This window comes from Haplochromis burtoni, unplaced genomic scaffold (genome assembly GCF_018398535.1).
Source record: "Haplochromis burtoni strain Fernald_Lab_line unplaced genomic scaffold, NCSU_Asbu1 Contig_106, whole genome shotgun sequence".
Classification (NCBI taxonomy): Eukaryota; Metazoa; Chordata; class Actinopteri; order Cichliformes; family Cichlidae; genus Haplochromis; species Haplochromis burtoni.
The window spans coordinates 714479-733935 of record NW_024582467.1 but is presented as its reverse complement, the minus strand read 5'-3'; the positions used below and the strand labels follow the sequence as shown (position 1 = coordinate 733935).

Here is a 19457-nt window from a genome sequence, read left to right as displayed (position 1 = left end):
TTTTACTTTTTTTTTTGTATCAGCGACAAGTGAGTAAACATAACATGAGCACTAGCTGAGAAATAGTTGAACAGTTTTTAAGACTGTTAGTACCAAAAATATCCATTTAAGAATAATATTAGCTCATTTTAGATATGGTGGCATCACATGGGGTAACAAGTGGTACTATAAAGAAACATCTGCAGGAAAATTTTGCAACTAATTGGGTCAATAGCAACAGAGCATGGTAAAATATAAATAGAATAGAATAGAATAGCCTTTATTGTCATTGTACAGAGTACAACGAAATTGGAGTGCCACTCCCTTGGTGCAAGTTTCAATAATAAATATAAATGTAAAATATAAAAAGTACAAAAAAACAATCGTAAGTACTCAAACAATAGTAAGTACAATATATACAGGATAGCAGCATTAATATAATGACAGTATCGTAAATATATGGTTGAATACAAAAGCCCATCTGACAGCAGTCTAACATTACAGTGGAACCCCGACTTACGAATACCCCATTTAACAAAAAATTCAAGTTACAAAGGCGCTTAACGGCAATATTTCTGCTCGTGTTACGGCAAAATGCCAGCGTAACGAAATCCGCTGGCTCTGATTGGCTGAGCCCAGAATGCCTACAATGCCTTCCGAATCATGTGACAACCCCCTTGGCTTGTGTACTTGCACTTCAATTCAATTCAATTTTATTTATATAGCGCCAAATCACAACATAAGTCGCCTCAAGGCACTTTGCTGTTCCACTTGAACGACGTATTGTTGTTGCAGTTAGCAGTTAGCCTATAGCCCTATCTTTCACTCAAAAGGCGCGATGGGTGCTTCGACTTACGAAAGACCCTCGGGAACAAATTAATTTCGTAAGTCGGGGTTCCACTGTGCTTCTGAAATTGCAAAACAATTTCGCAAGAATGTTTTTCAGAATAATCTTCATACTGGGAGAGAAATGGGGTTGAGAGGCAGGGTGCACCCTTGATGCTGTCGCATTCACCGTCTTTTTGTGTATTTTATACCGTGTGGTGCCAAAAGGTTTGAAAGGTCTGGACTGCAGGCAAGTCAGTTCATGACCTGGTCTTCTCTCTATGAAGCCATGCTGTTGTAATATCTGCAATACGCAGTTAGCATTGTCTTGCTGAAAATACGCAAGGCCTTCCCTGAAAAAGACTTTCGTTGGATAGAAGCTGTTGCACCTGGTGGTGCTTTTCCAGAGCACCGTCTTTTTCAACCCAGAGACGCGTTTATGAATCCTGTTCACATACGGCTCAATGTGCGTCCACAAACAAAGAAGCACCATATTTAAAAGAAGGAGCGAAGGATGACTCTGCAATCCTTTAGGCAAACAGGAATATATGACATAATTGCCACATTGTTTGCAAAATTCAGCCCTAATATATATCAAAGGTGGTAGACAACAGACTCCGTACTATCAACAGCAAGAATGTTCCCTATGTGAAAGAAATCATCAGCAACATATGAACACTTGACACACAAGTCTATCTATACAGTAATGTGCATCAGGCTTTGCAGTTTTAAATGAATACAAACAGACTTTTATTTTAGGACTCAAAAAGCCACATATCACACAAAGTACATGTTTTTCTTTTTTAAATGCAACACGTCATGGGTAGGAAAATATTTAAATAAATACATTTAAAGGTCGAATGCTTTTCCAGCATTGCAATAGTGAAAATGTCAGGATGTCATTCTGCTTTCTGTTGATTGAGTGGCTTCAAAAAGTATAGAGACCTGAAAATGCCAGAATCAGTAGCACACAAATACACGGCTCAATTTAAAGACTAACCAAATAAATAAAAAAGGCTTTCCACTGAATACACCTCAATCCTCCATCGGGTCAGAGAGGTGGGGGCAGCAGAACAAGGAGAGATGCCCAGACCTCCCTCTCCTTTCTTTTTTTGATTCATTCATCTTTTTAAAACAAATATTTTTAATGTTTGCCTAATTTATAAATAACTATCCATAAATAGATGAACAGAGAGTAAACTAACTCCCATTATTTTCTCTGTATGCTTTGTTTGTGCACTTGCAAGTTGGCCAGCTCGTAAATGCAACAGTAGGGACGACTACGTTTGGAGGTTAAGCACAGGCTGCATGGTGGCTGGTCATGGTGTGTGCATGTGTTTGTCTATGTTCTCCTCTCGTCCCTTTGATTTGTTTAAACAGCGGTCATCAGCAGACATCCAGCCATGCTTGGCCACATTAAACCTCTTCTACTAATCTGCCACCTCGATTAATGCCAACTAAATAACAGGACACACAAACATAAGCACATGCTGTGTAGCACCAACACACATAGAGGAAACCCCCCCCCCAAAAAAAAAAACAGCACCCGTACACAAGTGATTTGGCATTCAGTGGTCCAGACAGGCTAATCTCTCCAACTGCAGATTGGAGTGTGCTGCAGCCAAGGACTGAGCAATCAGAGCATAACATCACCTCTGCAGAATCGTGGAAATCCAACAGTTTTAATAAAAAGGAGAAGAGGGGAAAAAAAGAAGAGCCTTTATTTTGAAATTAAAAAAGTCTCCGAGCAATATAATCTAATTCTAAGCTTTATTAAAAAATTAAGGTTGCTTATTATATTTTAAACTTGACTTACTTAGGTAATAAATGGCTTCTGGCTCACAGCGCCATAATATTGACACAATCTTGTCATTAAAATTAGCTTAAGCACCTTTGACTCATCATCTTGCCATTGAAATTAGACAGTAAGAGACCTCAGGAAAGCATTTACAGCAGCATAATTAGCTCCATAAGCCAGCTTGCTGGTTACAGTGCAGCACTGACAAGTTCTAAACAAACAAAACAGCCTCAAAACTTAAATTTAATCAAGCTTGCTTCTTCTTCATTATGCACAGAATTTTCACCCTCCTGTAATTTGGAGTGGAGCATCTCTGAGTATAATTCCTTAATGAGTGTAGAGGAAAAATGACACAATATGTTAATTGCCTCATGCAAGGGGAGTGCAAACATCTAATTTAAGAAAATTAATGTGAGAGGTGGAGCCGCTGTAGTGAAGACTGCAGAGGTCAGGGGGCACCGTCAGCTACAGGGAGAGCGATGCTCAGATTCAGAAGCAGAAACCGGCTGTGCTGCAAAGTAATAAAGTCTTCAGGATAACTTATCAGCAAAGAAGAGTGACAACATCTGTCTGGGATGTGAATTTAAAAAAAATATTCTACCAAGTAAACCAATAAACTAAATGAGAATCAGTTTTTTAGTAGAGAGACAGATGCACAGAATGTGAAGGCAGACTTTTAACATCATCATAAAAACAACATGGGAGACAGACTTGTTCAAAAAGGTTTCCTATTAATTAAAAATAGTTATTTTGTAATATCCTATTGATTTCCAGCTTAAACAGTCGGTAAAAATTTACTTTTAATTGAATCGGATATTAAAGTTTGTTTTAATCTGTATTAGAAGTATAAAGCCAGCAACTAAATTATCATAGCATCAGATAATTATGTGAATCAGCAGCTGAAAATCTGGTTTTTGACAGTTTGTTTGTTTTGATGATGGTTTAAATGCTGCTAAGAAGACAGCTAAAATTTACAATTTAATATTTGAGTAAATGTGTCTTGTTTATCAACTTAGGGTGTGGCTTCGCAGTATTAAAACACAACTTCATTAGAAGAGAGCCACAGGTGTTACATCAGAACATTCATAAGATAACCGAGGGTTAAACTGGTGTTTGACGACTTGGAGTAAAGACCGTAGGACATTTTATGACTTGCTTTTAGCAAATGTTCAAATATGGGCTGAAATATGAAGCCAAGGTAAGAATGTAGTAAACTGCAGTTCTTCTATAGCCACTTGAGACATACTCCAATTTTATAATCTTCAGCACAAGCCCAACAGTAGTAAAACAGAACTCCTGGTTGTGGCCCCCCAGGCCCTACTCGATGGCTGGAATTCTACTCTTCGACACTGACGGTTGCACCACATCAGCATCCATTGCATTCCAGGCTTATATTAAATCTGTCAATAAAGCAGTTTTTTTCCCAATAAATGAGCATCGCTGACTTCGTCCATCACTTATTGACTCTGTAGCAGAGACACTCGTCGATGCCTTTGTTACCACCCACTGGACAACTGCAATGGGGTCTTGTTCGGGATCAACAGCAAAGCCCTGGACAGACCTCAATAGCCCAAAACTGCCAGACATCTAACATGCACTCTGGTGACATATCTATTAACATGACATATTTGTGAGGATAGGTTAATTGATCAATCTAAATTGCCCATAGGTGTGAATGTGGGAGTGAATATGAGAGCGAGTGGCTGTCTGTGTCTCTGTGTGTTGGCCCTGCAACAGACTGGTGACCTGTCCAGGGTGTACCCCACCTCTCACCCTATGACAGCTGGGAAAGGCTCCAGCGCCCCCCGCAACGTTGAAAAAAAGGATAAGCAGAAGCGAATGGATGGATGAGTAACAGAAGGCATGTAACATTAATCAGATACCATTCCAAGCTTTAAGCGAGTGGAAGGAGGTGTTGCCATGTAACTTTCTTGCCCAAATATGTTAAAATGTGAGCTTATCAGGTATCATAGGGCAAGACACAGGGTAAACCCCAGATAGGTTGTCAGTCTGTTGCAGGGTAACACATGGAGGCACATAACCATGAGCCATGGTCAATTTAGAATCACCAAATCCAAGACCTTTTCAAGGTATTGTCCCATAAATATATAGTGTTTCCACTATAAGAGTGTTCATACAGATTTATATAACAAAATTCTGCTTTTCTGATGAGACCAAATAAGAGTTTAAAAAATGACTTCGCTACTTGAGGAAAGAATGATTAACAAAAGGCATCTGAAAGGGTGTCAGCGGTGCAGAGAAGACCTTAATCTTGTCCTTCTGGCTGGCCATCTTTCTAGCTTTTCATTTTTATTTGACTAATTTATCTAGCCGCGAGGCAGCATCAGCTGTGGTGGATTTCAAAAAATCCATACACTACAGACACACACTCACACAGTCTTCAGAGGAGCAACCCTATTAGGGAAAACCAGAGACATGGTGCGCAGCTTGTCTCTGCGCATCAGCATTAGAATTTCAAAGTAGCTTTTGATTGTTTGATCTCACATCCAAAAATGATTGTTGGTAATAAAAAACAAGTATGAGAAAAAAGCAATTAACATAAAGCTGCAGCTCTATTAATATCCAGTTTTCTCTGTAGTCTCGTGGCTGGTTGTGATCCATAATTAACGGTGAAGAGATCCCATTTTCACCTTCTGCTGTGGTTCCCCACTAGACCAGCTCTCTGGAGAGCGCAGCAGAGAGAGGGAGATAGCAATGAACAGATGATACTTCACACAGAAAAGCTAGAAAGAGACTTTTTTTTTTCTAGTATTACAACCTGACAGACTTGACACTTTTAATATCTTTATATTACGGCTCAGTTCATAAATTTGTTTTATGTTAAGTCACAGTAAATCCTGATCATTTAAAAAGGTGGTTATAAACAAAGATGTGCTGATGTGTTGAAAGATGTCAGAAAATTCTCTTTGAAATATGCATATTCACATCTATGTCACACCCATATCATATGGAAGTCCCGAGTAGGGCTGTGCGATATGACCAAAATCTCATATCGCGATATAAGACATATATCGTCCCGATAATGATATAAATCACAAAATTTCCTGTAAATTCTGTGAATCTCGGGCAGCTCGACTTGCGTGACGTGTTTCCAGCTGCGCGTCGTGTAGCTGGAGTCGAGTGTTTTAACCGATGCATGAAACGATACATTTTTAGACATAAGTTGTAACGGCGCCGTTTTCTTTGTGAGTATTTATTACACGGCGTGCTGCGGGGAAAAGCCTGTTCTAACGTTTGAGTCTAAGGTTTATTTTTTAGCACCTGGCGGCTCTTTTTTAATTCTCATCCGTAAATAATCTGCTCTTTCACGTGATTCAGTTTATTTTGAAAAGTCTCAACAGGATCTTGAGCTTTATTGTGAAAGGTTTATGTGGAACATAAACAAGCGGACACGCGATGCTGTTACCGTCGTTGTTGCTAACCACAACGCATAAAAACAGGCGCTTGTCCGTCTGTAGTGTGGTTATATTAAATATAAGAGAAAGAGAGAACTTTAAGAAATTAATATAGCCACTACAGTGACCATCAAAACGATGAAAAAATATTGCCGTAAACAGTTTATTTTGCGACACCAAAAACAAACAATAGCGTAAAATGAAACGATAGATGTTTTTATATCGTCATCCGATATATATCGTTATATCAAAAAGCCCTAGTCCTGAGTGACGTCAGCAGACCGGTAGCATAATGTGAGCCGGGCACACTGTCACGAGCACTCACACTAACACGGTCTATATTGACCTGGTAGCATCACACAGTTGCCAGATTTGAGTCTGGAGACCATTTAAATACAGTGAACTCATTGCCATGTTCAACAGTGTAGTTTGAGTTGATTTGACCTTTGTGACACTGCGTGTTAGCCATCAAAGGAGGATACACAGTGGTCATAAGGACATGGATATGGTCAGTAGCAACACTCAGGCAGCAGTTGTGTTTAAAACCTCCCACCAAAACTAGAACCCTGAATCACTGACACAAGGCAGGATGTTGTTTATGAGCCCATTACCCAAATGTCACAGCAGAAGTCAAGACTCATCAGACCAGGCAATGTTTATCCAGTCTTCTATTGTCCAGTTTCCTGTTCTTAGCTGATACTAACCGTCCCAATGTGGTCATCTGCTGCTGTAGCACATCTCTTTCAAGAGATGCTCTTCTGCATACTTTGGATGTAAGACGTGTTTTTCGAGTTCATGTCGCCTTCCTTTCAGCTCAAAGCAGTTGGGGCATTCTTTTCTAAACTCTGGCATCAAGAAGGAGAACTGGATTGTTTTCTCTTTTTCAAACTATTAAACCCTAGAGGTGGTTGTGTGTTTCTAAAATAATTAGACCAGCCTGTCTGGAAACAACAATGCCATGTTCAAAGTCACTTAAATAACAAATCACCTTCCCACTTTCATGCTTAGTTTGAAGTTCAGCAGTTCACCTTGACCGTGTCTACAATGTATTAAGCTGCTACCATGTGATTGGCTGATGAGATATTTGCATTAATTGGTAGATTAAAAAGTGTATCTAATGAATTGACCACTGAGTGGATTCCTGTTAAGACAAGGCTCACACAAACAGCTCAGCAATCAGCTTGTAGTTCATATAATGCAAAATTTAAATGAGATAAACATGGCTGTACTATCCATCTCTCCCCTTAAGGAGCAGCAGTTTATCTCTCTAATAATCAGGTTGACACTAAATACATCAACACCAAGAAATCATAAAAACAAAGAAATCAGCGCTATTGATTGGCCTGGTTAATTTTCTGCTTGATGGTTTTCTGAAGCCAAACTGAGTTTGCGAAGCTTAGAACTGTTTCTGTGTGAGTAAGTGTTTCTCAGAGTCACGTATATCATCTGACATAAATGATACAGTGGGAAATTGAGGTTGGAGATTGATCTGTAAGCTTCAGGTATCATCTGAAGGAAAATAGAAAAGACACAATCGGCCCTTAGAGCCTTAGAGCTAAAGAAGGAAAACGAGATTTTGTCACTGACAGACTAATCTGTTGTTTTTCAGATTAAGGTCAGTATTGAGGTCATGTATTACAGAAAACCCCCAACTTCTTTACTAAAAACAATGAATGCATTGCTTATATACGTGTGGTAGACAGTAACTACTTGCACTACTAGCTGTAAAAATGGCTGTTGCCTGATACTTTGAATGCTGCACTTTAATTCTATTAGAATTTTCTGATTTAACCATGTGCTTAAAGAAGTAATTTATTTTATATAACTGCACTGTAAATAATGATGGGAGGAAAACTGAGCCGGATCTTTCAAGTTCCAATAACAATAATTTCTCTCCACTGTGCAACTTTTCACTTATTATATCCTCCATCATCCAGAGGAAAGGATAGTAAAAAGAAAATAGCCCTCAGGAAGAATGAGGGAGACACACAGTTAAATACAGTGAAATGTGGAAATTAACCAACAGTGCAGTAAGCATTGCGAATGTGCTGTGATATGAGACCAGCTCTCATAAATATTGTAGCAGAGTGTCAAGCAGCCTGCCAGCAACCAACATACTGCTCCTCACACTGATAAAACAGGGCTAAACAATCACTGCACTGGAAACATACACACCTGTAAGTACACACACACACACACACACGCACGCACACACACGCACACACACACAGGACAAAGCTGTTCAAGAATCCTCAATGTTTATATCAAGCTCTATATTTCACTTGTCATTTCGCAGGAAAGACTCTGCACAACATAAAATATTAAAGACAGATGATAAGGTCAAAAATCTGACTATTTAAATTGACAACAACTGGATTGTCGGTAAGCACCTTTTTTCAGATGTTAAACACATTACTGATTTATCATCAGGCTCATGTGTGAAATGTGTTGGCAGTGATTTGGTCAGAGCAACGTTTGCATTCATTATCTGGACACTCCAATGAGTTGATGATCTATCTATGTATATACATATACATACATCCACAAACAAACACACACACACACACACACGTTTAAAATGAGCTACTCTTGAACATAGCTTGTTCTGCCCCTTGTCACAGCATGGTGGGTTTATTACAGCTTTATAGCTGTAGGATGATCATAGACTGTATATGTCCTACCACTGTGATGCCATTTTCTAATAATATTTTTTAGTTATAATATTTAAATGCCGCTTCAAGTAACTACCTAATGCCAACAACCTTGGTACATAATATAAACACAAAGACGCATATCTATGAAGTAGTGGTGATTAACATGTAAGCAAATTCTACAGTTTCACTCCCAAAATGCTCCAAAAGGCAACAATACCACAAATTAGCTAAGGGTATATCCAGAAAACAGCTAGTGGCCTCAGAGCAGCCATGGCTCCAATCACGCATAACGCTAGCCCCTTAATACAGTAATACAGACGGGGTGAGTTATAAAAGATTCACCACACATACTGTTGTTATAAAGCTGTAAAAATAGTTCTTTCATCTTTAAAGTCACTTTAACATTGGACTTTATTGGGATTGACTCTCTTTAGAAGACAGCCTCTAGTGGCTATATTAAGAACTGCGGTTTTCAGTGTTTCGTGTTGGCTTCATTAGCGTATGCCTGCCAGATGTGTGCTAATGCCAGTTTACTGTCATTGCAACACAGCTGTTTGTTATACTGATTAGCAGCAGGGGAGCTCATTTTGTTTGGACTGTTTAAAAAAAACAGCAAGTCTGTTAAAGTTTTCAGCACACACATCTTTTAGAGTCTCAGGTACATAATTAGCAGCTTATTTTGTGGGTTTTTTTATATATATATATTTTCTGTTTACTTTCTGCAACCAGAAATGTTCTTCAAGCTTTTCTCTTCGGCAGAGACGCTAATGCAAACTCAAAGTCACATACTGGCTCAATCTGCAATCTGGATTCTATTCATTAAAATCTGTAAAAACCAAACAACAATTAGTTTTGCATATACCATGTGAGAAAAACGTCACTAACTGAACATAAAGGTTTACTCCACTTAAGAAGATTACGAATAGTCCTAATTGAAGGCAATTCATTTTTGAAACATCATAAATCTTAAAGACACACGTCGTCATCATTTAGATGGGGAAAGTTAATTTGCAAATGAAAAGATCAGCATTTTCTGCACGATGACAAAACAGCAGTGGAGGAGAAAAGGGGGAAGAGCAAGAACCAACAAGTGTATTTAAACACAATAGCTCCCTGTGGTACATCTATGGATTACACTAGTAACAATAGACTATTATCACAGCTGTCCAAAACCAACAGTGATTCCTCCCTGATGACACAAACATAAAACACAAAGTGTGATAAAGAGAATAAGGGTTACTGCTACAAAGAACAAAACAAAAATCCCCCAAAAAACATGTCAAACAGCGCAGCATGGGATTGATTTGGAGCCTAAATTGTTTTTGCATGTGTCTGCGAGTGTGTTCAGAGGAGGGTCAGAAGTAAATATGAAATGATGTGGCATCTGTTCAGGCTTTAAGTGATATATCACTCTATTCCACTCCGTTTAGCATCACTTCGTCTGAGTTAATTGGTTCATGAGGAGCACTAATTAAGGGGAATGGCCTTGTTTATCGTCATGGCGATGCTCGTTAAGCAGAGAGATTTTTTTTTTTCCTTCCAGTACTCATGACATTAACCCACCCTTCACAACTTGTGGGTGGGAAGTAGTATCAGTGTTTACCCTTTGATGTGTCAGCTGCATCTGCGTTTCTGTGCAGCAGAATCAAGTGCACACACAGCTTGACAACGCTCTGCATGTAATGTATACAAATGCATATGCACACAATGGCACACATAAAAACGCATTACAAACAAACAGGCAATACATTATCCAAGATGTGTCCTACCTCTCTACGCCGTGAGGCCCAGCAGGTCTGTTTGATTTTCCAAACTACAGCAGCCACCAGCAACAGCGACAGGAAACAGCTGGACAGAGGAGACAGACAGATGATAAATCAATCCAAAATCAATGATTTCTCAGTAGTGCATGAACAAGAATATGCAAAAAAACAAAACAACGACCCATCAGGCAGCATTAGATGGAAACAATTTAAAGAACCGCTTTACTTCTACGAATAAAAGGTTATACAAGAAATGTTAGCATTTCAAGTAACCAGCAGTTGATGTGGCACGAATCAGAACAGATGGCTTTCAACCAAGAGACTACATGGGTTGTTTTTTTTAATTATTATTCTGTTTGTTAGTCAAAATATTACAACTAAGTGCTTGATGTCACTCAAGGTGACAAAATAGTCAGTGAAACAAAAGAAAAATCATTGTGTTCATGCTTATAATTAGCTTTTCAGCTGTTAATGTTTTCTTTTTATTTGTTGGGGTTATCCTGCGTCCAGTATCTGTGGATAACACAATCATTTAAGCACCACGTACTTGGAGCTTCCACTGTCTTTTAAGCTCTCACTATAAAAATACAACCATAAATGGTTGCATTTCCACACTAATTTCCTCCCCTTTACCTCCATTTTTTGCAGACCATAGGCTAAAAAGGAGAGAGGAATTCTTGAGAAATATGTGGCAAGATACAAAACCGCAGCGACCACAGGCAGCTGGGGATTTTAGGACACAAAAGGGGCGGCAAGAGGGCAATGAGCGACATGATGCTCTCTAACAAAGAACAAGGTTTCATTTACACACAGATGCGCACACACATCCACACATTCTGTTACAAAGTTCAATGTCTGGAGGCCAAAGTTATCAGGCCAAACACAAAGCTTCTCTCTCAAGCAGAACTTCTGACAGCAACTCAAAACAAGCACACCCAAAGACTTAACAACAGGAAGTCCCTGAGAAAGTGCTGAGGACAGCAGCTTCGAAACAATCCTGCTCTTCATCTGTTTCTGTGTGTGTCAGTGCGTGTGCATGTGCTCTCCCATCTCTCAGTATGGAGATGACAGCATTGTAAAGGGTATTAGTGTTGTAATGAGCGTGACATTTTCAGACCAATTGTGGCGAGGAGGCTGCAGTCATGGCCTCTTCAGTCCACTGACTTTTCAGTTGCATTCAGAGACATCGCAACCAGGAAATCCCCTCCGGTGGTGAGGACAAGATGCTCATTGCTGCTGCTGGGTGAAAACCATCCACTTTAAAGATTCTTGCTGCTGACTTTTGCCGATTATGAAAGCTTTCATCTAGCATCACAGTGTCTTTCATTTCTTCGGTTAAAACAAACATGGTACAAACACCTACAGTACTGACCAAAAGTATTGTGTCACCTTTCATGGTTTTAGATTTAGTTCTCAAGGAGTAAGACTTTTTTTCTGAATGTCTATCAAAGTGAGCTGAGTGTAAATGTGAAGCCTCAATTTACTATTCAATCTACATCCCTACCCCCACCTATGGTCACAAACTGTGGGTGTGACCGAAAGAACAAGATTGCGGATACAAGCGGCAATAATGGGCTTCCTCCGAAGGGTGGCTGGACTCTCGCTTACAGATATGGTGAGAAGTTCAACTATCCGGGAGGGGCTCAGAGTAGAGCCGCTGCTCCTCCACATCGAAAGGAACCAGTTGAGGTGGTTTGGACATCTGACAAGGATGCTTCCTGGGTGAGGTGTTCCAGGCATGTCCCACCTGGAGGAGGCCATGGGACAGACCCAGCTGCTGCCCCCGCGACCCGGCCACGGATACTTGGAAGAAGATTGATAGACCATCCGTCCATCCATCCATCTAAGAGTTTTGTTGGACGTTGGCTGCTTTTTCACTGATTTTCAGTTCAGTCACTGAACTTTTTTTTGTTGAACCAATGATTTGTGACTTATTCAAGCAGCAGGCAGCTTAGCAAAGAGCCAATTACTAACTGTATCTTTAGATTTTATATTACTACCAGCCTGTCATCAAAACACTTTTTTCTGTTTCTTTAGTTGAAACTATGAAAAAGCCAAAGATAGCACAGTCTAAAAGAAATAAAATAGTATTTTTGTACTATGGAGATGATTCCCAAAGAGCTATTCGCTACGTTTCTCACCAGTTTGTCTTTAAAAAAGTTAAGAGAAACTAGAAAAGGGGAGAACAGAAGAAATAAAAGTCATGTCCTTAAAAAAATTGGGGGGAAAAAAGCAAAGATCTGACAAAGGACTTGAGAGATGCAGCTTGACCTTCAGTTAATCCCTCTACTGTTCACTGAAGTCTCCTCAGAAATGGTCATAGTGGATAGGTGGCTGTCAAGAAGTTCTTCTTAAGGAAGAGAAAAGGTTGCGGTATGCTAAGGTACAGAAGAACTGAAATAAAGATCAGTGGCAAAGGGTCATAGGGAGTGAAGAATCCAAATTTCTCGTGTGTTTCAAATTATTGTCAGTGTGTATGGCAGATACAACAGTATCTAGAGCAGGGGTGGGCAATCTCAGTTCACGAGGGCCGGTGTCCCTGCAGGTTTTAGATGTGTCCTCGAACCAACACAGCTGATTTAAATGGCTAAATTAGCTCCTCAACATGTCCTGAAGTTCTCCAGAAGCCTGGTAACGAACTAATCATGTGATTCAGGTGTGTTGACCCAAGGTGAGATCTAAAACCTGCAGGGACACCGGCCCTCGTGAACTGAGATTGCCCACCCCTGATCTAGAGCCATCTGTAAAACACAGTGGTGCCTCTGTCATGGCTGATTTCAACCAGTGGCTTTCTTGTCAAAACTGATGGAATTAGGAGCACGTACAAGTACTGTCAGATTTGAATCCATCATGCAATACTATCTGGAAAACATTTGATTGGCAACAGATTTTTCTCACAGCATGAAAATGATCCCTAATACATTAGCAAAACAGCGTATCTGGGAAAAAAACCCACATGGTCGGTCATTACTGAAGCAGTGGGGAATTATCTTGACAGAGAGAAGGAAGAGGTAGCTAACATAGAAATGTGCTTAGAAAGGCTCATTCTATTATTAATTGTGTGAACCATCCACTTCACAGTGAGTTTGAGTTGTTGCCTTCCGGCCGCCGTTTTAGAGTACCTCCGAGGAGGACTAAAAGACTCCAGGTCTCTTTTATCCCTACTGCGTCTTGTCTCCTTAATGGCAAATAATTGTCCTTGAATTTTCTATCATTATTATTGTTATTTTATAGTATTGTTCTGTTTGTTCTTATCCTCCTGCTGCTAAATTAATTTCCCCTTGTGGGACAATAAAGAAATTGAATTGGATTGAATTGAATCCTTCAAGAAGTCTGGAGAACCATTTCTGAAGGCTATTTAAATAAATTATAAAAAAGCTTGCCTCAAAGAGTTCAGCCTTTGTTGAAGTACAAAGGTGGTTGTAGTGAATACATGACAGACTGATGCAATATGTATTTTGTGTCTTTCCATTGCCCAAAGATTGTATAATAATAAACATAAAATGCTTGTTTTATTGGCTTAAGTGGTCACCAGTTAGACAAACTTGATTTTTTTAAATGACACAACACAACATTATTTTTGGTGTATTCACAGCTAACTGGAGAACCACTTGAACCATCAGCATAACATGGTCCTGATTTCACAGGCTCAACAACCCCCAAACCGGATAGTACCGGACCCCCATTACAGCAACTATTCACCAGAATAATTACTGCAAAGACATACACACTCAGTAACTCCACTGCAATGATTTCCCATCCTCTAAATTCTAAAAACACTCCACTGGCTCAGATTCAATCGGGCACATGATTCCCAATTTAATCTGTTTTACCTCAGCTCACCATTAATGGGCCACAGGGCCTGAGCTTAGCCATCTAACCAATGAAGCAGAATGGCTAATTGTGGCTCTTACAATTATTAGGGAGGAGAAAGAAGAGGGGAGGATAGGGTTGTCCTGTGGGTTCGTTAACACTCGACTGAGCTTCTTGATAGGTTTAGTTTTAAGACTGTTCAGCTACAGGTAAGAACAACTGAAACGATTAAACAGCCGAGGGATGTGTAAGAACGACTCTGGGTCCCACAGCTTTTATTCCTCCTTTTTTAAGTGACTCAGCCTTTGGCAAATAAATGTAGAAAAGCACAGTTCATACGACGGACACAAGAGCACACACATGCAGGGAAGTACAGTGAATCATCTGAACCCCTGAAGGTAGGAAAGAAAATCAATAAGATAGTCAATTAACATGGGCCACAGATAGAAAGCTGTTTCTGATTCTGTGCTATTTGCTAAAGCAGCAAATCAACTCTAAGTGTAGGGACAGGCTGAGGGCATGAGTCATGAGAGAGAAGCTGCAGGTTCTCTAACTGTAATGTTTTCAATGTGTGTGTTTGTTTGTTTCTAAGCCTTGATTTTGGCACTTCAGCAAAGGAAAGAATTATAATTTATTTTTAAAGCACTCTTTAAAATAAACAGTTACAAAGTGCTGCACAGTCTGGATGAAACCATTTAAGTTGACTCATTTGGTCTCTGCAATAAGTTATCTGGTCTGTCTTCCAATTAATCACATATGGAACGCCAGCATTTCCCACTGGGAATCCGTAACTATCACTTTTCAACATGCAAATATAACCTGATAATTTTGGTGCCCAGACCTAATCAAACAGCAAGTGAAGCAAAAATAAAAAGAGTGAGTGAGTGCAAGGTGCTCCACACTGTAAGGTAAATATCTTACAAAGTTAGACAATGTCGGTTGTCTAACTGTGAACCAGCACTCATTTTAAAAGAAAGAAGCCTCTTGAAGAACTATGCCCACAGAGAGAGCAGTCATCTTTCATGGCAGGAAAGGGGAAAAATGCACTGATGTGCTCGTGTGTTATATTATTTATCATAATATTTGGCAGGTTGGACCACTGGTTTATCCCACTGCCACTCAGTCAGCTTCCTTATACTGACTTGAGTGTAAAATCTGAAAAATTTAGTAACTAGGGACGATGCTGAAAAGATCAATAGTTAAATTCGTAGCTATCTGCACTTGAATGTAAAGCCATGCCTGGGTCCTGGGTCTGTCCAAATTTCCTTACCTGGGAGGCAACCTAGTCAGATTTTCAGTCAGCTGCTCTAAAGTTCAGCTCTGCTCTGAGTCCCTCCCAAATGAGCAAGCACCCTCACCCTGAGCCTGAGCACAGATACCCTGCAGATGAAGCTCATTTCCGCCGCTTGTCTGCAATCTCATTCTTTCGGTCACTACCCAGATATTTGATCAAAGAGAACACCACAGAGAATTTAACTCGAAGTGGATGTTGGTCATGGTGGTCATTTTGAAATGACATGGGCAATTTCGGGGAGTCTCATGAGCCACTCACTTCTGAGTAGCGACTCTGCTGTTTTAGGGAAAAAGAGAGAGAATGAAACTGATTGCTAATCAAGCGAGTCAGAGCTGGGAGTAATTGGACAAAGCCGCGCTGCGGTGTCACCAATTAGCATCTGAGACTGTGGAGAGGAGCAACATAAATGCTGTTTAATTATGGCCATTCTCCTTCATTTGGATATGAAAAAGAATGTGCATGGAGGATGGATGAAGGGTGGGAGAGACGGGAAGATGAGGGGAGGAGAGTTTTTAAACTGTAGATTCTTTGTGGAAGAAAATTTTACAACTACTCCGGGAGTCTTTAAACATCTGGGCCTAATTTTGAAAAGCACACACAGATCGATATGAGTCATTACGAGACTGTATTTACACTTAAAACGATGCCACTTTCAAAATATCACATAAAATTAATAATGGCTGAGCTTTTTCTCCAGCTATTGTTTAATACTGCAGCATTTCAGTCTTTTCTCTTTTCCCCTCTGCCCTCATGTCGCCAACTTTCATTCTGCTTCAAATTTTTGGACTATAATTAAAGCTGCAGTAGGCAGAAATCTAGAACTGAAAAATAAAAACCCTTAAGGATTTGAAAATAGACAGCCCTTCTCCTGCAGCAGTTCCCCCTCTGTATTAAGCCTGCTTCATGCAGGCTTTTGGCTTCATACAGGATTCAACTCTGAGTGGGTAAAAGTACTCTACTTAATCGGCTGCACCACAGTTTCTACATTTACATTAATTATAATATGATAAGACTGTTGTGGATTTTTGACCAGCAATGCTGAAAGAAACATGATGCCTTTTCACATCACACTGTCACACGATTCTTCAGGCAGCAATGGAGGCCAGGTTCCATCACCTATCTCTGACAAAATATGTTTATAACTAATTTGCCTCAATTGATTTTGAAGGACACTTAATTGCTCAATTACTGAATTAACTGTTGAATACTCAACAGATGTTTGTAGATCACTGTCATGCACAAAGCAGTGTTGGCCCAGAACTCAATCTTTCTCCAGCCTTAACCGAGAGATTTGGTTGCCTAAACCGAATTTAAAGCTGTTGAACCTTTTTTAGAAGTTTGGAGTGGTTATTGCAGAGATAGAAATTAAATGTATTTTTAGGGTAATAAGTAATCTGGGTAAATCAGATCACTAACTGACATGCAGATACATGTTCAATATTTACTTTCAGTCCTGATTTTTGCCTTAGCTGCATATCTTTCAATTTTCTCTGCATTCCCACTGCCAGACTGCATCTCATCACTCTGCCTTCTGCCTAAAGGCTACCCCCCACATACACACACAAAATGAGAGTCATGACTAAGGCTCTTTGGTACTTGCACACTGCAACACAAGTCAAGAAGTCCAGACTTGTGACACACTCAGAATCTACAGCATCACATGTGGACATGGTAAGGACAACATTTGACGATAGACTGCATTTCATTTATCAGACTTCTTAGTTTTTCTTCAATTACCCTAAAGAATTAATCTCTGAACAGATAATCCATCCAATACCGAACAGTTTTCACCTCTTTCAGTTTTACACACAACTTCATACAGCATAGATGGAACACACTGCCCCACCCCTACCTCCCAGCTGAAGTAGTTCACTTTTCAAAACACAGAGATCTAATCTCTAAAGAGAATCCTGGGTCTGCCCCGGGGCTTCCTCCCAGTAGGCTATGCCCAGAAAACCACCTCTAGGAGGCATTGAGAAGGCATCCTAGTCCAATGTCCAAACCACCACAACTGGCTCCTTCAATGTAGAGGAGCAGTGGCTCTACTCCAGCCACTCTTCAAAGGAAACTAATTTCTGCTGCTTTTATCGCAACCTCATTCTTTCGGTTACTACCCAGTGCTCGTGAGCAACGTAGATTGACCTCTTTGCTTGACTGTGGCCATGGTGTTCTTTGGATCATATTTAGCATTTATCTTCCTTCAAACACAGCAGGTGTTCTTGGTGACTTTGGTCCTACCTGCATTCAGAACTTTAACAAACATCTTCCCGTGTAGTTTTGGATTGATCTACCATCTCTCATGATCATCCTCACGTATGAGCCCAAGAGAAATTGATAGTCATTCTGCATTTATTCCATTTCTGAATAACCAACAGTTCTCCGAACTTCTTCCTTAGAATCTACAATCTTGTCCATGACATCATCTGACAACTCTTTGGTCTTGCCAATGATGGTGGTGATTCTGTGTACAGGTGTGCTTTATTCACACAAGCTGAGATCAGTATTATCTGTAACTGATTGACTGTAATCTATTATGCAAAGTATATTACAATGTATGTCTATTATGTAATGGCAGATGGGCACACCACACAGCCGTTTATAACTTTTATGTAATGTATGTTTCTGGATCTGGTTAATATTCTGTCTCTCTACTTAACAATGAAGCTACCGCAGAGCCTTTTCATACATTTGTAAGTGAACAAACTTCCAAACTCAGCAGGGAATGTTGGCATTGTGGTAACAAGTCTTATTATTTCATAACCCAATATCACAGACACAAAGGCCACATTGTTCACCTCGTTATGGGAACGAGAACGGGATGGTCTGTTTGCTTTTCGGTTCAACATTGGCAAAAACTGCTGCTCAAAACCCTTTAATGAACTCACCACAACTTAAAGAAAAATAAATGCACATCACATTATATAACATGCTGCAAATAAACCAACAATGGAAAGAAAAGTCCCCTTGTTTTAGCACATATCCTTTTCTCAAGTCTGCAGTGCAGAAGAGAGCAACTCATCAACATAGCAGTAACTAACATGCATACACACATGCAAGAAACTCTCCCGGCAAAACTTGACACTGTCCCTGAATGGTGACATCATCTCTCTATGCTGGCCTAAAGGTCACCGATGTCCAGAAGCCGGCCCTGGGCACTTCCTCACATGGCTGCATAGTGACACACACTCCCACACACACACACACAAGCATGAACACAGGAAAGAGGATACATGTGAACATATAAAGGAAATAACACACACACACGCACTAACACAGACAGAGACACACACTTGTCCGACGTCAGAGCTGAGTGGCAGAATCTTGCCTGAAGACAGCAGAGCTCATTCCAGACATCTTTCCCAAAACAGTCTCATTAGATCCAGTGTGGGTCTGCATGACTATGAGCTGTAACACAAACGACTCTCACCCAGTCCAAAAATAGAAAAATAAAAATGACTGGCTGTGTGTTTTCTAATGGAGTTATTGTAAAGGAAAACCATAGATTGAATGGAAATTATTTTTGGATTGAATTATTTCCATTCATCTTAAACAACAAAAAGCAATAATAATATTATTAAACAACATCCTGCCTCAGAAATATAAAGAAGGAAAATGCACAGACAGCAGGATGTTGTCCTGTTTCATGTCTATTTGTGCTGATTCCTTTAAATGTCCACAGCAAGCTCTACTGTATATAGACAAATAAACAAGATGGGTAAGCAAGACATTTCATCCCATGTAGCTTCCCATCATCTGTATTCTTGCTGCTTTAAGCTGATTAATGTGTAAATGTGAAACTCATTCTATCTTTTGACTTTTTTGTGTGCATAATCAATGATGATATACTGCTAGACTGGCTGCTGAACACTGCCTTTCTACTATCGGGTCGTTAAGTCTGACGTCACTAGCTGTGTC

The 19457-nt window shown here is 39.9% G+C and overlaps 1 protein-coding gene across 4 annotated transcripts in view; it reads right to left on the bottom strand.

Moving 5' to 3' along the window:
- The window catches only part of atrnl1a (attractin-like 1a), a 312323-nt gene that overhangs the window by 106627 nt on the left and 186239 nt on the right, over positions 1–19457 (bottom strand). For all 4 annotated transcript variants that reach the window (XM_005935431.3, XM_005935428.3, XM_005935430.3 and 1 more), the window contains one exon: positions 10442–10520. In XM_005935431.3, the coding sequence (XP_005935493.1) occupies positions 10442–10520 (79 nt within the window). The remainder of the gene's footprint in view (positions 1–10441; positions 10521–19457) is intronic.